At 37.1% G+C, this 24,254-nt stretch overlaps 1 protein-coding gene and 1 long non-coding RNA gene across 2 annotated transcripts; both read left to right on the forward strand.

Moving 5' to 3' along the window:
- Positions 1-3,212: 3,212 nt before the first annotated feature.
- Positions 3,213-7,631, forward strand: LOC118486394. The gene is made up of 2 exons (XR_004878785.1): positions 3,213-3,440; positions 6,841-7,631. It is a non-coding gene; the product is annotated as an uncharacterized LOC118486394 (long non-coding RNA).
- Positions 7,632-15,712: 8,081 nt separating this feature from the next.
- On the forward strand, positions 15,713-22,363 carry LOC110909196 (diacylglycerol O-acyltransferase 2). Its single transcript, XM_022154227.2, has 10 exons — positions 15,713-15,945; positions 17,786-18,003; positions 18,096-18,170; positions 19,935-20,020; positions 20,212-20,318; positions 20,694-20,849; positions 20,941-21,027; positions 21,579-21,676; positions 21,780-21,867; positions 21,989-22,363. The coding sequence occupies exons 2-10, from the start codon at positions 17,810-17,812 to the stop codon at positions 22,088-22,090; spliced, it is 993 nt and encodes a 330-aa protein (XP_022009919.1). The 5' UTR covers positions 15,713-15,945; positions 17,786-17,809; the 3' UTR covers positions 22,091-22,363.
- The last annotated feature ends 1,891 nt before the right edge of the window (positions 22,364-24,254 follow it).

Raw genomic sequence — 24,254 nt, forward strand, 5'->3', positions numbered from 1 at the left:
TATAGATAATAAAGTTAATAAAAACAAATATTATCATATTAAAACAAAATAAATGACATTATTTACCAACTTAAAAAGAAACCAATTTAAATAATTTAACTACATTTTTTTAATCATGACCATATTTGCACACACACATTAGGTTTTCTATCAATTTGAACGAGAGATAGAGATTTATAGACCGCGACCCACAGTGGGCGGTCGACGGTACGATTTCGGTGAAGGTTAATTCAAGTACAACTGAACCTAGCCGCTTCAGTTCATTCATATAAGCTTCATCTGATTGAATTGTAGAGTCTAAATTCATATGCATCAACAAATATAGAATTTATAAGACTCTTTAAACACATGCCTCTTTCCTATTGGATCTTAGGGTGGATCATCATGATATAGGAGTCGATTTTTTAGACGCTTGGGACAAGTGTCACGTTTTAAAATGAATAGATTTTTGTGTATTTTCTAACTTTGGATGATTCAGATGTTTATTTTGCTAAAATTGGTTTTGTGAATATTTATTCCGGTCATTTTCCCTATTTATTATAATTATACGGGTGTGTTGTGTACTTTATCCTTCAGTTAGATATTGTTAATATTCAGCCGTTAAATAGCAACACTTGCTTGAGGGGCATTTTGGTAAATTTACCTTTATTTTGTGTTTGTTATCAGATTGAACATGTGCTTGAAATGATGTAATTTGTGATGATTTGGATCTTTGGTTTAGGTGATTTGTTTTAATATATATTGATATAAACTAGTTAATTTTCCCGCGCTTCGCGGCGGATAATGCAGTTGATATCGTTTTGGTTCCTTACGGCATTAGATGAAAAAAGTTAAACACAACTACGTATGTAATTCATTAAAACAAATTAACGAATACAATTTATCAGAAAGAAATAAAATTACTTAGATCATGTGTAGTGGGGCATTATGGGGGCATTATTTAAAAAAAGAACGTCCACTCCTCCATTATATAGGGCATTATGGGGCATTATTTTTGAAAAAAAATTGCTTGGACATTATAATTAAAACGCCTAAATTGGAAAAGGGAAGGTTTGACTGAGTTTGACCCATCAATGAGAAAATAGTTTGCTTTTTTTTTGTTTAATGATTGGAAAGGGCATTATCAGACATTATTCTCACTACGCCACTTTTACAATAACGCTCCATATTGACTGGGATGACACATGTCGGATAATGTCCCATAATGAGGGCATTATTTTTCTAAACCACTAGGGGTGGTCTTAGACTCTATATTATATATATAGTATATGAAAAAAAGTAATGATATATTTAAGTTTATTAAATATAGGTCTATACACATCAAATCGTGAAAGATGTGATATAAACGTCACATGTTGATACCTCACTAACCTCATTTATTTTTTTCTAGGGTTTTTTTATTTTGTTACACATTACTACATGCATTTTTATTTTTTCTATAGGTTTTTCATTTTGTTATACACTACTACATGCATTGATGAGTCACTATTTATATATACTCTAATTTGCAACATTTTTATGCAATAGAACTTGTACCATGTGTTTCATTTATTGTACCACTTTAGAAGGGATTCATGCTTTTTAGGAATGGCAATGGGCCACTTGTACCATGTGTTTCATTTGTTATACTCTAATTTGCAACATTTTTATGCAATAGAACTTGTACCATGTGTTTCATTTGTTGTACCACTTTAGAAGGGCTTCATGCTTCTTAGGAATGGCAATGAGCCACTTGTACCATGTGTTTCATTTGTTGTACCACTTTAGAAGGGCTTCATGCTTTTTAGGAATGGCCATGCTTTTTAGGAATGGTAATGGGCGGGGCTTGGGCCGGGTATTGGTAATCCCAAGTCCGTACCCGGTTGTAATTCTTTGGCCCATACCCGGCCCGTTACCCGTCGGGTATTTGTCGGGTAATTACCCGTCAGTTATTGGGCATACCCGCGGGTATCGGGTATGCCCGTTAATTTCTTAAAAATACCCGTTGGGACAAATGTGCAATTTTTACTTTGACGTTTATATAATTTACTATTTTAATGACTATAACAAGATTATGACAGAAGACTTTTTTTAGGTAAAGGGTATAACAGAAGATTATGGTATTGTCCCTGACCTCAAGCATTATGCTTGTGTAGTTGATTTACTTTTGCGTGCATGGGAAGAAGCTTACGTGTTTATTAGAGAAATGCCTATAAAATCAGATTGATCAATATGAATGGATAAATGCCGGGTATTATACACTTTTGTGTAATTTTTATGCTGATAATGGTAAATGGGATGAAGTTGCAAAGTTGAAAATGACTATGAGAGAAAAAGGGGTTATAGTTGATCTTGGGTGTGGTTGGGTGGAAGTGAAGGGGAGCATTCATGCATTTCTTACTGCTGATAAGAACCATCCTTAAGGAAAAGAAATAAATTCAATTTTGAATGGCTTTTATGAAAAGATGGAAGAAATCACGTAATTTGATCATTCAAAAGCAGATGCTTTGTGTGGCCGTAGTCAAAGATTGGCCGTTGGATTTGGGCTTTTAAATACGGCTCTAGGTGTGCCTATATGAGTAACAAAAAATCTTTATATATGGTTGGTGGTGGTTTTATTTTTTACGGTTGTGGTGTTGACGAATGCGATGTTGTGGTGGCTATTGTTGTGATGATTTTGGTGGTTGTGGTCTACCATCAAAAAAACATTTAACATAGTTACATATATCTAAAATCTGTGAAGTTGCATGGGAGCCGACAACCACATACACATGTTTAGAAACAAAACGTATACAAACCTTGATTCTCGAACGTATGGGTATGGTCAAGGGTAAATGGACAACGATGGTTTATGGTGCAATAATATGTACTCAAAGCGGATTTACTATCTTAATGATTGTGCTTAGTAAATATACTTTATAGATCACCCTAATATAACTTGCCGAAAAAAAGGATCTGTTAATATATTTTAACACCGCTACATTGACTTGGTTTCGCAACACATCTTCAAGCCCCAGCCGCATCGCGGCAGGGTGCGCTTCTAGTTTAGGTTTTAAGTTTCAAATTTATCTACTAACGATTTAAAATATGTGTGTTTAATTTACAATTATTACTTTTATTTTTTCTTTCTCCCAAAATAATAGCTGCAATTTGCAAGCTGGTTTTGTCAGAGATCACGTGAAAAACACTTCAAAGCTTTAACCTTACTTTTTTTTAAAAAAAATTAACCTTACTGTCTCCTTCTCTCTCTAGAAGGATCGTATTCTCCGGAGGTAATGAGTGGCGTTTTTTTCTGACTGCGGAGTGGTGGCAGCGGGTTGAGACGCCGTCGCCGTCGCCGAGGAAGACAACCGAAAACAGTTACTTTCTTCTCTCTTTCCCAGCTTCCTTTTTCAGAACGTAGTAGCCACCACCATCTAACCTCCACCGTGTACCAACTAAACTCACACATCACATGCAAGGTGTCACACCCCGATTTCCACGTGTCTCACCGGTGGGCCCGGTGGGGGATTACCGTGACGTAGTTGGCAACAATATAGTCAAACCACACAATTATATGAATGTACAGCGGAAGCATAAAGATAAATATAATTCAACCATTGATTGTAATATCGAATGTATCACAAATAGTCGAATGGTATCCACAGGGGGATCAAAATAATAAAAAGTGTTGTTCAACAGACAAGGCATCAAAAGCTTGCGAGACTCTTTAGGATGCTAAGGAGCTATAGCCAGCCGATTACGTTTAGTACCTGCACTTAATCTTTTTGGGAAAATACGTCAGTTTACACTGGTAAATACATTCAACCGACACTTTTGTAAAATGTTTAATAAAATTGATTTGAATGCACAAGGCACAAACTCTTTTATAACTTGGGAGAATTATTTAATATTATAATCTTATGAACGAATTACATGTTCCTTTTTGCGTTCAGTAGCCCGGATCTAGTCCGGGTTAAAGATCAATAGACACACCACATTGCGTAAAACCGAGGTGGGTAAACCAACGGTTACGTCTTTTATTAATATAGACATAATGCCGGGTGTACGCCTACACCCGGATGTCGAGGTCGTGGCCATTTCGTAAAATGATGCCTAGGATATCCGGGACATGGTCATTAACCCCCCAAAGGCTTTTAAGTAACAAGACTGTTTAAACGAGCCGATCAAATTATTCAATTAACCACCAAACGATGGAAGATTTGATGCTCGATCAAGCGGTATTTTATATATACCGTAACCCAAGCCCGTAATACGGAAAATAAGTTAAAAGTATTTACCTTTGCAAGTATTGTCCTTAATTGATTAAATCACAGATATCTTTTACTGGGGCTCCTATTCTGGAACGAAGGTTTTAAAATAACCTATTAGAATCCTAACGGGTCTTTATATTAGCCGTAGCCTAGACCGGTCAGTTTCAAAGGATAGATACGATTTAATCGCGTGAAAGGCGAGAACCGAGAATGGAATGTGATTCTGACCCAACAAGTTCGAAGACTTGTTTTATATGGGTTTAATATTCACACTCTGGATTTTGGGGTCAAAATAATATGGTTTGACCCGTATCGGCTAATTTATGTAAACTAGTTACATAAGCCGAACCGTGCGCGCAATAGGCGCAACGGGTAACCGTAAGAGTCCTACACTTGTTTCCTAAGTCAATATGCCTTAAAGAGGTTGTGGTATCAGTAAGATACCTTCCGTGATGCCCGTAACGAGTTTAAGTTTATTATACGCCCCGTAGGGGTTTTCCGGTCATTTTAAGGACTTTTAAAAGGGTTTTAGAGTTCTACAGGAAATTTGAGTTTCCCGTTCAGTTTATAAAGTTCAAAATACTTTATTTATTATTTAAAATCAGTAGCAACTGGAATCGGGTCAAAAGACCTTGTAGAACTCAAGTTTTGGCCGAAAAGGGCATATTCGTTATTTACCGAACCGTAGCCATAACCGCAGGTTATGAGCAGGTTAAAATTAATTAAAAATCTTTAAGAATCCCAAAATATTATTTTACTACATTGAGTAAAAGGTTTGGTGACGAAATCTTGGTTTAGGTAGGCGTTATGCTAATCGCGCCGTTTATTACAAAAGTTTTTTTTAATTGCGCTATTTAGCATAACTCCTATTCTAGACCTCGGATTGGCGTAAAACTTTAGGGACATGCTTAGAATTTAGTAAGCAAGGTTATGGTCCCTTCACGTGTCCGAAATACTCGTTTTATTTTGAAAAGGGCGTTACCGTCAACTTTTAAGCAATTAACGGAAATGCGTAAAAGACTCGGATAAACAACGAACCGGTCACAGAGGGTGATACCATCACGTGACCTGGTCCTAAGAGAGTCCTAAAGCATATCTACATTGCACTAAAACGGGTCAGAACTAAAGTCAAAGCAAAAGTCAAACTTTTGCGACATTCGGCTCCGAACCGGGTCAATATAGCAAATGGCCGAATCAAACGAGCTTAGACAAGTTTATATACTTAATATCATGTTTTATAAGTGTTCAAACAGGTTTCATATCATCTATATTACAGATTATGCAAGAATCGCAAAAATGGCTTTCTGTTGACTTTTTAAGTATACGTTTGACTCGACATTTGAACTAGTTAGAGTGGTGATCAGGGGGAACCCTTTTGGGGGTTTATTACCCACATAAATACCAACACATAACTACTTTTGATTCGAAAATTCACTGGACCATTCGTGATTTATCGCAAAGTCAATCGTTAGTTACGACGGATTGACTTTTAGGCTAAACTAAGCAAAAACAAAGCCATAGAAGGTTTGACATACTTACAGAGACTTGTGCACGACTTAGGATTGTTAGAAGAAAGCTTGTGAGCTTCAGAAATGATCAGAAGATGTGTTTTGAGGTGTGGTGAACTTATGCACAATGTAGGCCTATTTATAGTGAAAGATTGGCCTCTAGATCATTACAACTCAGGCTACAAGTGAGTATGGATGTTCAGCAGGTGGACCTTGATGCTAGGAGGCAAGTAGGGGGCACCCATGCTTCACTTATTGCACTTTTGATCGTTCACAACTTCAAACAACAGGTCTGTCCAAAGTTTCTGCATCTGGGTGGTTCACGCGGCCCGCATGGAAGATCAGGCAGACTTGTACGCGGGTCGCCTGAGTTCTCATAACAGAACGCGTGATGGCAGAAGGCTCGCGGCCCGCATTAACTTACTCATGACCTTTACGCGGCCCGCGTTAGGTCTAAATTTCTGGATTTTTGAATCTTTTATAATCATTGCCTAAATCTTGGTAATTAATAACGAAATCTTTGGTAATTAATAACCTGACCTTTCGGGTTTGAAGGGGTAACTTTGCGATTTGACCCTCGATTATTTTCAACTAAGGGCCTCGTGTTATTTACCCGCATTATTAAGTCCCCTGTTAGTTTGTTAATTATTTGGAAAGCCTTAACTTTCATTGTTGACGCTTTTAACCCCTCTCATACGAATTTGATCATAACTTTCTCGTTTTAAAACGGAACTTCGCGGAACTTATATAGTACATTCTAGTGAGCGTATTTTACTGTTACAAAGCCTCGGGTACGTCAAAGGGTCACTCAGAGGTATAATTAAACATGTTGACACAGTTAACCTCCGGTAGCTTGTAATCTCTCACTTTCTTCCGCGTTTCGCTTCCGTACGATCCATGATTTATTCGTTTGAAGGTACGAGCATCGTTTAGGGTTACTATACAGTATACTTACCCTTGTTTGACATTTATAACCCTCGAATTTACATACTTTCAAGGTTTGTCAACTTTAGTCCTTTATTTAATATTAAATGCCACGCGTAAACTTAAGACACGTGTCAATACATTATTGGACACAAAATTTCGAGGTGTTACACAAGGGTTTCCCGATTCTATCTTATCTCGAAAAAAGCCTTTTTTTTCTGATTGCGTACCGTCTCCACAGTACAACCGCCTAGCCACCTTCCTTTTTTCCGTCTCCAGCGGTGGTGGTTGGCCATCATGGTCACCGCCGGAAGCTTGGTGGTCGTGCACTTCGAGTGAAAGCGGTTAGTTACAAACATGGGTCAAAACTGTCTTCCTTTTTCCGTCTCCATCAGTGTCAAAGCCGCTGAAGATCTCACAGCCACTGCCATCGTCGGAGACAACCATTACCGCCGCCGCTAGTTTGCGTCGGTCATCTCTACCAACAGCTCTTGCTTTGTACATGTGCTTTCTGTTAAGGGACCAAAGTTGTAAACGCGGAGAAAGACCGGTGGCATCCTTCTAACACTCTAATAAAGTACTATTGTACCGACATTTATGAATTAGCCGATACGTCGCCGGTGAAGGCTGAGAGGAGGAGAAACCCTAGAATCGCATACGCTTTCATCCTCGTCTCCGTACGGACTTGTCAGAGACGGTCTTCGAAGCTCCTAGTGTCCGGTGAGTCGGTGGTGGGTGGGTCTTCAGGGGTTGAGTCTTCGGGGGTTGAAGGAGAGGGTTTGGAGCGGCTGCGCATGACGGCGGAAGTGGGAAAGAGGCGGAAGACGGTGGTGGTCACGTTGATGGTGACGCTGGAAGACAACGGCACATACACCTTGCAAAGATCAGTGAGAGCAGCAATGGTCGCAGAGATCAGGAAGAAAAGAGATTGAGAGTTGTTTGTTGTTTTGTCTGCTGAGGGTCGAAATGAAAGAAGACAAACTTCAGTGGCAAAAGCGAAAAGTCGGAAAAATCCCTGACGCAAACATACGTTGTGAATTGATATATATAATAATAATATGTGTTTTTAGTTTTTTGTGAGTGACATATGGTGTGTTGGGTGATAAATGGTGGTGTTGGACGATATAAGGTGGTGGTGGCTGTTAGTGGTTCATTAAAAAGCATATGAATATGATGATGGTGATGAAAAAGGTTCAACATAATGATGGAGGAATCTGGACTAGATTCGTATTTTTGTAACAACAATAATAATGCAAGTTTCATCATGTTCAATGCATATGAAGGCAACGGTTAAATGTTGATGTAATAATTACAGAATTTAAAGGATTAAATTTATAATCTTTGATATAACATTTTAAAAAAAATATAATTACTGGGACGTCAAAGGGTACAATGTCAATTTTCAATAGAAAATATGAGTGTTTCTGATGCAAAGTAATGCACAACCGCCTCCTTTTAGAATTTAGAAATGGAGCTACAAAGGTATATAATACTATATATGATTGGGTGCTACTCTCACAAACTTGATCCCCTCTCGATGTCTCTCTCACATGGGGTTAGTTTAGTCACTCCCTAAATAATTTTGTCACCCAACTGTTAAGAAACGAACACTCCTTAAGAGTTAAAAGTAGACACTCAAATGCACATAGGAATGGCAAAAATACCCGAGCCTAATGAGTATATCCGAAACCCGACACAAATGGGACGGATATACCCGATATCCGACGGGTATTGGGTCGGGTATGAGATTAGTTTTAAATTTTTTTGCGGGTATGGGTCGGGTATGGGATTAGGTGATACCCGACCTGATTACCCGAAACCACATACCCGTTTACCCGAACTATATACCCTAATATATTTAATTTATATTTTTTATTTTTTATTAACCTATGTCTATTAGTGATTTATTTTAGTACGTTCGTAATGAGAAATGTAAATTTTTTTAGTACATGTATTTGATAATAGTATATATATTTTGTATGTTGTGAAGTATATACATGTAAGTGTATAAATATATTAAAGTTATTATTAATTTATGATAAAACTCCTATGTATGTAATGTATATTTTTTATTTATAATAGTTGTTGTATAAATAAAATTATATAATAATTATAATAGTAAAGAAATGTATTTTGAAATCACAAATGTATATCTTTTAACAAACTAACGGGTATACACGATACCCGATGGGTAATTACCCAACAAATACCCGACGAGTATTGGGCTGGGTATGGGACACGATTTTACAACCGGGTATGGGTATGGGATTACCAATACCCGACCTGTCGCAACCCTCGACCCCTGCCTCGGGAGGCGGGCGGTCGCAGCCTATTCAGAGATGGTGGTATTGATGTTTATCAATTTGGCAGCGGAATTTACATCAGGACTGTAGTTAGGAAATATTTTATCAGAGTAAAATACCACATTTTTATAATATTAAACACATGGGAAATTCCCAAGTTTTCATTACAAACATTTTATAGGGATAAACCCTATTTTATTAAAAAAAACATCTTCTTTATTTAGGTAACTTTTATAGCCACTTTTCCAAGCCTTCAGTGCTGTCCAGCTGGCTTCTAATTGGCTTTCACATTTTGTTACCTGAAACACGTTTAAAAACATTTTGTCAGTGAGAAATACTGGTGAGTGAATCCCAAATTAATCAAGACAGGTAAATCAGTTTACAGCATTGAGGGCGATCTCGCAATTACATTTGTTTATATTTTTACTTTAATTACCACCCACGTTACTGTCAACCCGACTTGTGGTCATGTTACTACTCACAGTGTAGTAACAAATTTTGTATACAAAACCCCAACATACCGATGATAATTGTAGAAATTACAAATACTCAATCACCGTGAAATATAATTTAAAACATTGAGGCTTTGTAAAACAGTTTGCAAAAAGGAGGATTACTCACATTGCTATCTTAAGTAATTTCATGTGGCTTCCTAGTTATAATCTATAAATTTTAAATAATGCACACGCGTTAGTATAATAACCCAATTTTACATTAGTTATACCCTCCCCGAGACAGAACTCCAACGACTACGTCGGGCAGAGCCTCAACAGCCGTTACGAAGCGCTAGATCAATCGGGCAGCGTATCTAATACGTAACCGGGGGTTAAAATACTTACAACGAGGCAGAACTTAGCTATATTAGTGGGTATAATGCCCGAGTATTATGTCTACACTACAGAAATTGAGAGAGAATCACGAAATTTGAGCGACGAAAATGAACTGCTGATCGATCTCATTTATAGGACTGGAACAAGGGTTCCTCGCGCCCCGCGAAAGAGACCGTAAGGGTCTTCGCGGCCCGCAACATAGGGTATGTAGGGCCTAGCTTTGCCCGGTCATGGGGTAGACTCAACACGAGTGAGGACACGTGGCAACTCCGGAGGAGGCCTGGTGTCCAGGCGTTCGCGGCCCGCGTAAGCTCAAGGGTAGTCTGTCACGCCCCGCGACAGACTCATTTTATTGTTTTTATTTTATTTTTAATTATATAAAGGTATTTTGGGACCGGTTTTCGTATACAGGGTATATTTTAGGGCGTATAGGGGTGTCCGAATTATTTTAAGAGGGTTGTTATACGACCTGAACCCGACCCATTGCCATCCCTAAATGCACACAAACAACAACATAAATAAAACTAGGAGAAAATAAATAACGCACAAAGTTTACATGATCGAAAGGAACAATGCGCTAGAATGCTGATTTTAATGATTTTGATGTAGGTTTATAATTACGTCACACACATAGATTCTTTAGACTTGACATGTGTGTACACTAAAGCCAAGAGTCGAAATAGTTTCACTAAATATTGAATGACGAAAGCCCTTGTGAGTTGTGGACTTGTGGTAGGGTTGCTGGTTGCCTAAGTGGTGAGTCCCTTGGGTCTCTATTAGTCGAAAATTAATTCATCATCCATCATATATTCAAATCTGTTTTCAAGCAACATATTCCTTCTAAATTTCAGAATTTATTGAGTTTATAATTAAGGTTCTTACTTTTAGGGTCTTTGTTTAAATTTATATAGTTATTTTAATTATTGAATATGTTTTAGTTGATATATAACTATTCTAGGGTAAGTTGTAATAATCAAAGTTTGGAGTACACTATAGTATTTTATTTAAAATATGTATGATATATATTTTTGTTTATATAATAATATACTTGTTTAAATGACCTAGGTTCTTACGGCAGAAAAAACATGTTCTTGAGATTATAGATAAGTTGTGTAACACTAATGTTATTACCGGTGGCTGACCCATGATTTTTACTTATGGGGCACACATAAAATAATAAAATATGCAAAAATAAACTTCATTCAAGTTACATTTGTCCTGTTTGTGATTTCCTCTTAGAAGTTCCGTATGTGATTTTCAAGTGAAAATCCAACACTCAATTGGGTATTTGGGTTTCACATATGATTTGGACTGCAATATAAACATGAGATTATGAGATTGGGTACTTGGGTCTGAAATATACTCTGGAAGGCTTTTATATTGGAGTATTGGACTAAGAGGCCCGTTCTCAGTTTCAAAAATATGTGAGGTCCAAAAGTTTTTATAGATCAATTAACACTACAAATTTTAAAATAACCTACATATAAGAAAAAGAGTAAATTACAAGTTTTGTCCTTTATGTTTGTATCAAATTACAGACGTTGTCCTTTACCTTTAATTTAACGAGTTTTGTCCTTAACGTTTCAAAATCCTGCACGTTATGTCCTTTAGGCTAAACTCAGTTAGATTTCTTGGTTAAGTATGGTATGTACCTTGCACATGAGAGCATTTTTGTCATGACACCTTTCCAGGGGCTATTTTGTCAAAAAAAAAAAAAAAAAAAACTACTCAGGGACTATTTTGTACCAAACTTAAAAATTAAAAAAAAATATATACATTACTAAACACACTCTCTCTCATCTAAAACTCCTTTCTTTCCCACTCTAATAACAGGAATTCTCAGTTTAATCCCCCACCCATCTGTTCTTCACCATCCATCAATCTCTTCCAAATTCATCTGAAATGCTCACCAAATTCACCCTTAAAGCCCTAAAATGACCACCACCATCCACCACCACCTCTTTCTCCTCTCCACCATCCTCCTCCTCCTCACCACCACCACCGTCACCGCCATCATCCGCCCCAGCCAGTCCCTCACCGCCTCAAACCCTACCTCCACCTGGACGTCCTCTAACAACACCTTCTCCTTCAGATTCATCTCCAACTCCGGCGCCACTTTCGCCGCCTTCACCTACAACGGAATTCAACTCTGGAAAGCCGGCAACGACTTCGGCGCCATTGACTCCACTGCCACAATCACCTTCACTAACTCCGGAAACCTCCAGTTAACCAACGGCTCCTCACTCCTCAGGCGCCGTCGTCTGGCAGTCCAACACCGCCGGCCCAGCGTCACAATCGCGGATCTCACCAATTCCGGCAACCTCATCCTCCAAAACTCAACATATTCCGTTGTCACCAACCCTAGGGGTCCAATCTATAGGTATATCATCTCTTTTAGATCCAACACTTTGCACATCTGTTATTATGGTTCAAACCCGAAATCGTGTAAGCAATGTTGAAACTAGATAGAAATGTTACAAAGGAAAGTAAGTGTGAATAATAAACAACATCTAGGAAATGATTGAACGATTTGTAGTGGAAAAACAAAAAAGCCAATTTAGTTTTTTCCCTTTCTCACTTTTGTGATGAAATGGGGGTGTTATCAGGGTTTTAAGAGGGGGAAACACAAGTGGGGAGAGGAAATGACTGTTCTACCCTCGCGTGCAATGCATGTGACATAATTTAACAAAAAATTCTAACTGGGTTTGCCCTAAAGGACATAACGTGCAACATTTTCATACATTAAGTACAAAAGTCATCAATTTTAAAGGTAAAGGACAACGCCTGAAATTTGAGACAAACATAAAGGATAAAACTTGTAATTTACTCAAAGAAAAATGTTCATCGGTCATATCCGATCTGACCCATACAAGGCCGGGCTAATGAAGCCCCAAAAACCCAATAGAGCCTAAAGCCCAAAAGTTCGGTCCTTTTTATAAATAATATTTTATATATTTTATATAATATATTTTATGCATAAACTAGTTTTTTATAAGTTTTCACCTATAAAACTTATGTGTTTATTTTATTATTTTTTTTCTATTTTTTTAGTAGTTGTTTGCTTATATATGTTTTTCCAGAAGCTTATGTCTTGGTTTTGTTTTTTTGGAGTCGGGTGTCTCACTAAAAACAGCCTCTCTATCCTCTAGGATAGAAGTAAGACTACATGGTATGGTGATGGACCATCCTTGGAGGATGATCCGCCACGTAGGCGCCACGTCACATTCCTCTCTAAGATGGTCCATCCTCCAAAACTAGAAGGCATGGTAGGATGATCCTAGTCATAGTCCTCCACCACTTTTTATGTTTTTTTTTAATTTTTTTAGTATTCTATTTTTTTTTAACATTTAACAAATATACTAATAAACTATTTTCATTAATATTAAACCCACATAAAGTTAAATAATTTGATGTTTTTTCATGATGTCGTGTTGTAATTTTTTCAACATCGAACGTTTCGGCTCGGGTTCGTCCTCGACATTCATCGTCATTATTTCCCATTCCTTAAGCCGAATTTTTTCATCGGAGATTCGGATTTTCTCATTCGACAATCGGACCTTCTCTTTTAACTTTTCGTCCGATGCACGACTTTTTTCTTCGACGGCCCGCTCCTTCGCCTTCGTCTTTTGGGCCGAGATGTCGTTGTACATTTTTAGGTGTTCCATAAACTCCACCATGTTCGGGTCCACCTTTTCCTTTTCTTTTCCCTTGGCCCGCTCCTTCTTTGTTTTGTCTCGGCCCGGTGGACGCTCGGGTTCACGTACGTTATACTCGTCTTCGTCATAGTCGGCGTCATCATTTAAGTTAATGTGACACCTCGCGTCCGATCCACCGGCGCTTAAACTACCCATTTCCGATGTTTTTTGGCGTTTCGCCATCGCCACCTCGTTAGGAATGGGCGCCCATTTTGGGTCGTCTTTTACAACCATCCACGCGCGAACGTGAGGAAAGTTGGAACCATGATTTTGCTTATACTTTTCCAATGCCATTTTGAACACATCCTCGTCGTTCCACCCGCTACGACGGTCACTTGTATATAATTTGTTATACTCCTCGCAAAACCGATTAATGGCCGAGTTCAATTTTCGCCACTTCGAAGAAACCGAGTCGATATCTCTATACGGGCCTTGGTCCATCATGGCGAGAAACTTGGCCAATACCTTGGACCAAAACCCGTCACCCGGTTAGTTATTACCTATAAAAAAACAAACAAAGAAAATTAAAAAAACAAAACAAACTTTAAAACAAACAAAATTAAAAAAAAAAAAACTTACTGTTAAGAAAAAAAATAAAAACTTTAAAACTGTTAAACCTAATAAAAAAATAAACTTAAAAACTAACCAACTTAAACAAAAAATAAACTTTAAAACTAAAATATAAACCCACTGTTAAGAAAAAAAATAAAATTTTAAAAATTTAAACTTTAAAAAATGTAAACTTTAAAAAGATGTAAATTTTAAAATGATGTAAACTTTAAAAAAGTACGAACCTTTTACCGGGTTGTCGGAAGTGCCAATGAAAGCCTTGGCTAAGGCTTCTTCTTCGATTGGGGTCCACTTAATCGCTTTCGGTTTCGACGTTTGATCACCCACCACTTGTTTGCCTTTGTTTCGTTTTCCTTTCCCTTTAGGCGGTTGGGTTTCGGGCACAATCTCCACATCGTCTTCGGGTTCGGATTGGGTCGGGATCGGTTGAGGTTGAACGGGGGGTGTGGGGATTGGTTGAGGTTGAACGGGTGGGAAGTTCCAAGCACCCCGCATCATCATTTGTTGAAGGGCTTGATTTTGGGAGATTTGAGTGAATTGGTTTGGCGAGTGTTGGAATGAAGCAAACGCGTTCGATGAATATTGGGAGAATTGGTTCGGTTCTAGCGTTGGATAATATCCCGGAACCGAAAAAACATTTGGTTGGGTCGGATTGTTGGGAGTATTCGGGTTGTTCGAAGTGTTCGGGTTCTCCGGGTTGTTGAACGGATCCATGAAAATTATGTGGAAAAAGGTTGAGAGAATAGTGGAAGGAGTGTAAAAATTATATGAGAAAGAGGTGAATTGTTGAGGTTAATTTGGTGTTTGATGGTGAAAATGGAAGTTATATTTATATATTTTAAAAAAGTGACCGTTTGGCATTTTTCCCAATTATGGTATTTTTGTTTTTTTTTTTTTATTTTGTAACGGTCAAAAAATTGAGGTGGACTCACTATTTTTGCATCGTCGCAAACGGCAACATATGGACGGAGAGGACGGGGACGGTAGGGGGCGGCACGGTGTTTGGACCGTCGACGGGCCGGGGCCGACCCCCATACCGTGTAGCCTAAGGCTTGCCGACATCCTACCCTCCCTAGATCCTATCGCTAACTTCGCTATAGGTGGGATTATAGTGGGTATGATTGTTATTGTTATCTTTATAAATATTATATTGTATTGTTATAAGATGGGCGCCTAGATAAGTGTGCTCATTAACGACCACCAAACCAGTCCAAATAGACAACAAAGGAGAGGTGAACAGCGCTAGCGGAGAAAGACTGCAATATCATTTTTATTTATTTTTTGAGCCAAACATATTAAATCAAATCACTCACCTTTTATTTTTTCTTTACTTAATTTGTTTTAATTAAACACAAAACGGATAACCACTTCTTTTCTTTTTACCTACTTAAACCACCGTATATTATAGTATAATTGTTATTCTATATAACATATCGTTCATAACCTCTTTTGATTTTTTTTAAGGCTCTCACTGTTTTACACTCTTACATGTATACGGCTCGTGTAGAGTTATACAGGCTGTATAACTGATTCTTGCACACAAAAAAATGGCAAAAAGTATTTTTTTTCTTCATATGTACGGAATGCATAAAATTATACGACTCATATAACATTATATATGGTCCAAAATTTATTATCTTAGATTATTCTATACTAGCCCGTACACGTAGTTCAAAAAAAATTATTAGGGCACATTTTCAACGCAAGGTCGCCACGCGTCTTCTAACGGTGGGAAGGAGCCAAAATTCCAGACACGAATCCAACGTATGGAGGGCCTCCAATCCATTGCTAAATCACCCTCCTTTCTTTCAACAAATCAATTTTAGAACATCTGCTGGATAATTTCTCCCCAATTGAAGGTTTTTGAACATCAATTTCGGCAGGTAAGACTGTAACCCACTCTTTAATTTGAATCTGATGTTTTACACTATAAATCAGCTTCTACGGTGGTTGGTTGTTTCACCACCGCCGCATGGCGGAGACGCTACGGTGGTGTCCATGCTTGTCTAACGTTGACGAAAAGCATGGAATATTATTCAACGGACGGAAAAAACCATATAAGTTAACCCACCAATCATTCTCAATGCTTTTTAGTCTTTTACCAGTTGCAGAAAAAAAACAGACAAAGAAAAGTTGTAAAATTTACATTTGACACCCTTAGGTATTGTGTTTTATTTTAGAGTTAAATCCCATTTTAGTCTAGTTACGGTGGTTTAAGTTATTTTACTAGTTTAGTTCAAATGTTTTATTTTTGGCTGTGGGTTCAAAAATATTTTACCGTTACTATTTTAGTCCACCTGGTTAACGGTATCTATTTTTTCTGTAAATTATAAGGGTAATTTGGTCATTTTATATGTAATTTTGTTAACTAGAAGGGCAATTTATATGGCCGAATTGCCATTCTCGTTAACAAAAAAAAAATGAATAAAGTTAACCCAATGGACTAAAATTGTAATGGTGAAACTTTTTTGGACCCACAGACGAAAAATGAAACCTTTAGACTAAACTGACAAAATGACCAAACCACAGGGACTAAAATGGCATTTAACTCTTTATTTTATTTATGTTTTCACACAATAGACATATACCATTTCGTACATCGATGTTTGTAAAGTGTGGAGCGTTTAAATCTAAGCGATCGGTGGATCCATCCGGCTTGATTTCTATATGGTTTAGAAATCGGGTTTAACTGTTTGGTTTATTATATAAGGTGAATGTATTAAATGTAACAAGGTTTTAAGGCTATGTTAGTTTGTAAATAAGCTTGTTGGTTTATTGTTTAGATTTTGGAACGGCATATATATTTTTATAATACGATTTTAATGAAACACTAAAACATTACAAAAATAAAAAAAAGAGAAAAATGTAAAAAAAAAAAAATGTTTTAAGAGGGTTGGTTTACTTTTTGCCTTACCCGGTTTCTAGCCCGTATCGATTTGGCCAAAATCGGTTCTAATCCTTCTTAAAAAACCTGAATCAGCTTTGAACCGGGGCTGATTTGAGAAAATAAAAGCGGAGTTATCTCTAGGTGTTATTATTCTAAATGTATTATTATTATTATTATTTGTTAAGAAAGTGCATTTTTTTTTAACGGCATTTAACTAGAAGTTTATTAAGGGTATGTTTGGCAAAAGTAGCTGGTGGCTGGTAGCTGTAGCTTTTTAAATATATTTGGTGTTTGGCAGAGTAGCTGAAGCTTTTAATAAAATGTATAAAATGATCAAAATGGACATGACTAAAAATTTAAAATGTTTGTGCATTAAAAAGTTCATTATCTTTAGATGTTAAAATATTCATTTTTCCCTAAAAGCTTGTAGTTCCTTCTAAACAGTCTATTAATTTATCTTAAACTTTGAGGTAAATTACAATAATATTCTAAATTACCTTGTTGCCCATTTAATATGCATTTTATATAGTAGTATAGATTTTAAAATCTTAATACATACTCATTTTAATATTACTATTTGTGTACAAGATCATAAAATTCCTATCTTATTTTCCTCTCGTGACTACGTCAATTAAAAAAGAGTGCATTAAAACTTAATTATTTTGATTGGTTTCACATAAGTCAAACATCAAATCTTGACTATGAGACATACAAGGGGCTTTAAATATCCATCTTCTCTTAGAACCTGTAATCTAGTTGAAACCAACCCCAAGTCAAAACACCACCCAAAATTATAAATTACACATATTGTAACCAGTTATAATTACAAATCTCAGAGCTTTAGGAACTCTTCATCCATCATGTCTAAGACAGAGGAGACTAATGGAATCCTTCCGTCATCATCGGACGAACCATCACCGGCGATTTTCACTAGTAAACTTGTTTCACCAATTCATACATTCTTTGCCATGATCATATGGCTGGGCTCTGTTCATCTTATACTTCTTCTCATTGTGGCTTCATTCTTGTTGCTCCCTTTTTACCAATACTTACTGTAAGTAACTCTTTACTTGTCTATAATCTTGTTTTCAAACTTTTAACAGTTTTGAACTTTTGATATCATTAATTTGTGATTGGGTTTTTCAGGGTGTTGGGGATGCTTGTGGTGCTTATGTTTATTCCAATTGATGAGAACAGTAAATGGGGCCTTGCTATAGCCAGGTTGATTCTCTTTGTCCTGATAAAGTGATATTATTATAAATTTAAAGTGGAACTTTATTATTCAAACTTTAGTTAAAGTGGTTTTAGAGGTAAAAAAGCTGATGCGTTTGATTTTACTTGTTGCATAAATAAAGGTGGTACGCTACTAGGTGGAATACGTTGCGTATATAATAAAGATGGTTTTGAGTAGAGGTGTCAGTGGTGTTGGGTTGGCGGTTTGAATTGATGAACTTGAGCACGACTAGTGTAACCCATTTATGTTAACGGATCGAACGGGCTGACAGGCTGTAAAAGGCATAGTTGTTAATAGCGAATAGCGACAAGGGACCTATATGCTACATAGCGAATAGCGACAAATAGCGACCGCTATTTTATAAATAGCGATACACTAGAAAAAGAATTTTGAAAATTTATATATATATATATATATATATATATATCAAAATACCTTGGTATATATGCTATTTTACATGTATATTTAACAAAAACATATAAATCCAGCTATGTTATAGCTATATGTAATTGCTATTTACATCAAAAAAAACCTAACTGTCGCTATTCACACTATTGGTCGCTATGACCCAGATAGCGACACTTGGTTGCCTCGCTACATAGCGCGCTATAGCATCTATTGACAACTATGGTGAAGGGGCTGTAATAGATGGGTCTTAAACAGATTGAACATGTACAATATATATATTTTTCTGTTTTATGATTCTAGTTTAAATGGCTTGACACGTCAAATGAGTCGGCTTGTTAGATTAAACGGGTCAGCCTGTTTCATTTTACAGTTTCAACGGGTCAGCCTCGTTTTCTTAAACGGTTTTAATGAGTCAGCTTGCTTCATCAAACGGTTTAAACGGGTCTGCCTGGTTGATGGTTTAAACAGGTCAGCCTGTTTAATCAATCGGTTAAAAAAAGGTTAGCCTGTTTAATTAAACGGTTCAAAAGGGTCAGCTTGGTTGATTGAACGGTTTAAAAGGGTCAGTCTGGCTGATTGAACTGTTTATATGGGTCAGCCTGTTTCATCAAATGATTTAAACGGGTTAGCCTGTTTCGTTAAACGGTTTAATTAGGTCAACCTGGTAGATTGAATGGCTTAAATGGGCCAGCCTGGTTGATTGAACGGTTTATATGGGTCACCCTGTTTCATCAAATGATTTAATCGGGTTAGCCTGTTTCGTTAAACGGTTTAAACAGGGCAACCTGTTAGATTGAACGGTTTAAATGGGTCAACCTGTTTCATCCAACGGTTTAAACATGTCAGATGTTCCATCAAACGGTTTAAATGGGTCAGCCGGTTTTATCTGACGGTTTAAACAGGTCAGCCTGTTTCATCAAATGGTTTAGAAAGGTCAGACTGTTTCATCAAACGGTGTAAACGGGTCGGCCTGTTTTATCAAACGGTTTAAACAGGTCAGCCTGTTTCATCAAACAGTTTAAATGCATCAGCCTGTCTCATCAAATGATTTAAACGCTTGAGCATCAAATGGTTTAAAGGAATCACCCCGTTTCATCAAACGGCTTAAACAGGTCAGCTTGTTTCATTAAATGGGTTAAAGGGGTCAGCCTGTTTTTTCAAATGGTTTAAACGGGTCTCGTTTAATTAACTCGTTAAACGGGTCAACCCAAATAGGACATGTCTTGTTCGGTTGTGTCAATGAATAGTCACCCCTACTTTCGAAGAATCGAAGGCCCCCTCTAAAAAGACGATTGCTTTTCCATTCTTTTTTGCATGTATTGAACGTGTTCCATCAATTTTAGGTACATATATAAGTACGGGCGTGGCTATTTTCCTGCTACTCTATATGTTGAGGATATTAAAGCTTTCAATCCTGATCAGGCTTACGGTAAATTTGATTATATTCTTCATCCAGCACTATATCTCTCGGAAAAAAATAAATTCGTTGTCGACACAAGTTGAATTTTAAATGATAATAAGTGGTCAATTAATAACTATCACAAGCTTCTTATAGCTAATATAATCTAGTGACCATACTCAAATTTTGATGATTTTACATCTAAAATACGGTTAGTGCAGTCTTCGGATACGAGCCCCATTCAGTTTGGCCAATTGGAGCTGGAATTCTATCAGAGCTTACTGGTTTTATGCCTACCGGAAAAGTCAAAATTCTTGCAAGTACAGCTGTAAGACTTTCATCTTTTAACGTTATAAATTTTCAACTCGTGATGATCTAATAGGTCGATTCAGGTTATGTTGTATCTCTAGATAGTCAAACGGGTATATGTAGTTAATATCCCGATGTATCAACCGATATATCAGTGATATATCGGTTATCGGTCCCCTGCCGAGATAGCGGTACAAAATATTGGTCAGAATATCAGTACTGATATCAGCGATGTTGTCCTATATTTGACCAATATAGGACCGATATTTGATCGATAAATCACCGATTTTCCCGATATCAGTACCATTCTTCTTATTTCTACCGTTCATTTTTCTTCTTAGCTGCTATTTTTTTGTTATTGTCCAATAAATGCTGAATGTTGGCATTTTTTTAGGTGTTCTACACACCGTTTCTGCGGCATCTATGGACATGGATGGGACTGTCATTGGCTACAAGGGAAAAGTTTTCGTCTCTCTTAAAAACCGGGTGTAGCTGTATAGTGATCCCAGGTGGAGTACAAGAGGCATTTTATATGGAGCATGATTCCGAGGTTTGTTTTTTCACATACAAATACTCGACTCTGCTATTAATTTGCTCATATAACGGATTTTATATGATTCAATATTATATATTTTGTATAGGTAGCGTTTTTAAAGGCGAGGAAAGGATTCATAAAACTTGCAATGGAGACCAATTCTCCTTTAGTTCCCGTTTTCGCCTTTGGCCAGGTATAAATTCTATTTTTACATTATTTATAACTGTATATAGTCAGATAGTGTGAGGTTCAATGGGGAACACTAAAAAAGTGGGGAACAGTGGGGAACCGACTCAAACGAACTCCGATTGGACTCATTCCAGTGGCGTTGGAACCGGCTCGTCGAACCCTAACTAGGATCTCTTAACCCTAAACTCTAAATCATAACCCCTAAACCCTAAATATATTAGAGTTTGGTTTTTAGGGTTTAGCTTTAGGTTTAGCCTTTAGGGTTTAGCTTTTAGGGTTTATAGTTTAGATTTTACGGTTTAGCTTAGGTTTTAGCTTTATTTTTTAGTTTTAGGGTTTAGAGTTTAGGAGTTAGGATTTAGGGTTTAGGGTTAAGAGATCCTAGTTAGGGTTCGACGAGCCGGTTCCAACGCTGCTGGAATGAGTCCAATCGGAGTTCGTCTGAGTCGGTTCCCCGCTGTTCCCCACTTTTTGAGTGTTCCCCAATGAACTTTCCCCTAGTCAGATAATAATACTTAAATGGTAATATGTTATGTACATGTTTAAATGCTGCAGTCCTATGTTTATAACTGGTGGAAACCACGAGGAGATTTCTTCCTAAAACTCTCTCGAGCTATTAAGTTCACACCTATTGTCTTCTGGGGTACTTTATGGTATGTTTCAATATCTAATTCATATAATTCTACATTTTACACGAATCACTTTATCGCCAAAACACATTAATGACGTTTTTGCTTGTTAAACTTAATTGTGCAGGTCTCCTATACCCTTTCGGCGACCAATTCTTGTGGTGGTCGGTAAACCGATACATTTCAAGAAGAATTCTACACCCACCATGGAAGAGGTACACAAGTTATTATTGTTACTTTGAAGGGTGGTTTTGTAATTACCTACTTTTCGAAATATGTGAGTTGTATTTTCATTGGATCTATGATCTAATGATTTGGTGTTAACGTCTTTTGTAGGTTTCAGAAGTGCATGGTCAGTTTGTGGAGGCACTTCAAAGTCTATTCGAGAGGCATAAAGCGAGAGCAGGTTATCCTGATCTTGAATTACGAATTATGTGACGGCATTTTGCAAATTTACAGATTTAAGTTTATGTCCAGAATACTCATAGCAGCAGGTGAAGGAATAAAAGAATAAAGTTAATTAGATGTCTATGAAGGAAGGTTTTATGATTTAAAACAATAGTTGATTACAATTTATGGAATAGTAGATGAGAAAATCAATATTGTTCTCCAAAGTTGTTTGTTTTATAAATAAGATTATATTAATTGTCTTGTTGAAAGTTATAAGCTTTGTACATGATCTTTATTATATATATTTTTAGTGTTTACAAACAGTTGTGTTTAACCTTATTGGAAGAAAGGTCAACAATCCAATTGGGCCCCGAATCGCTGATTGTTCCCTTTCGTGTCGCCCATTTGCTTGCTCCAATTCGTCGACTCTCCGCCCCTCTCATTTGATGCTGACAACACCATGGTCGTATTTAGGTAATGAGATGGTTGTAACCTTGGTTTTAAAATGTGTGCATCTGGAGCGCATAATGCGCTCATTACATGATGTGGTGATGATATTGTACCGGACTATGCAATTCCATGATGCGCATCGCATGATGTGGTCCGATGTGATCTTATGCGCGATGGGGCGGCAATTCCATGATGCGCGTATCACATGATGTGGTCTGATGCGATCTTATGCGCTATGGGGCATCTTATGGCTTTTGCAGTTTACCCGTATTTGTGGGACTAAGCTTTTCAAATTTGATTGAACAAATCTAACATTTTGATTGAGCATTGGTAAGCATTTGAATAAATTAGACCACAAAGATGATGAGAATATCTTATATTTTAGTGTCTAATTAGAAAGATATAAAATATCAGTTTACATCTAAGGGACTACTTATGTAACTTACAAAGATAATTTAATAGTTGAGGGACTGCTTGTGTAATTTACTGCACATAATAAAAAAAAATTAATACAAATAATAAAAATAACAAACCAAACTATATTTGGAAGTACAGCTATAACAGCATGGATGGAGTGGTAATTCCATGATGCGCGTATCACATGATGTGGTCTATTGCGATCTTATGTGCTATGGGGCATCTTATGGCTTTTGCAGTTTACCCGTATTTGAACAAACTGGATCGTCGATTGCAGTGGGACTAAGCTTTTCAAATTTGATTGAACAAATCTAACATTTTGATTGAGCAATGGTAAGCATTTGAACAAATCTATATATATATATATATATATATATATATATATATATATATATATATAGGGTAAGGTTCATGCGAGAACCACCTTTATTGCGAGAACCGCGAGAACCAATGTGAACACAAGCTAAAATAGCTAAAAAAACCTAAAAAAACCCTAAAAAAAACCTAACCCCCACCCCCCCACCCCCCAAAAACCTAAACCCCCCACCCCCCCCCCCCAAAAAAAAACCTAACCCCCCCCCCCCCCAAAAAAAACCTAACCCCCCCCCCCCCCCCCCCAAAACCTAACCCCCCCCCCCCAAGCTAAATGCTAAAAACTAAAACCCTCAAAAAACCTAAAAAAAACCTAACCCCCACCCCCCACCCCCCAAAAACCTAAACCCCCCCCCCCCCCCCCCAAAAAAAACCTAACCCCCCCCAAGCTAAATGCTAAAAACTAAAACCCTCAAAAAACCTAAAAAAAACCTAACCCCCCCACCCCCCACCCCCCCCCCCCCAAAAACCTAAACCCCCCTCCCCCACCACCCAAAAACCTAAACCCCCCCCCCCCCCAAGCTAAAATGCTAAAAACTAAACCCCCAAAAAACCTAAAAAATCTAAAAAATAAAAAAAAATCAAAAAAAAATCTAAAAATTTTTTTTTTATTTTTTTACTATTTTTTATGTTCAAATCGCTACTTTTTGTAGCCAAAAAAAAAAAAATTTTTTTTTTAAAAAAAAAAAAATTTTTTTTTTTTTTGGATACTAAAAGTAGCGATTTTTATATAAAAAATAGTAAAAAAATAAAAAAAAAATTTTTTGGGTGTTTTTTAGATTTTTTTAGCTATTACTGTTTGTGTTCACACTGGTTCTCGCGGTTCTCGCAATAAAGGGTGGTTCCTAACGGATCTTTGTCCTATATATATATATATATATATATATATATATATTAATAAATGAGATGATTTGGGCCATGTGGCATGTGATGGTGGAGCTTTTTTTGCTGATGTGGCATGTTATGGTGTAGG

Source organism: Helianthus annuus, chromosome 14 (genome assembly GCF_002127325.2).
Source record: "Helianthus annuus cultivar XRQ/B chromosome 14, HanXRQr2.0-SUNRISE, whole genome shotgun sequence".
NCBI classification, from domain to species: domain Eukaryota; kingdom Viridiplantae; phylum Streptophyta; class Magnoliopsida; order Asterales; family Asteraceae; genus Helianthus; species Helianthus annuus.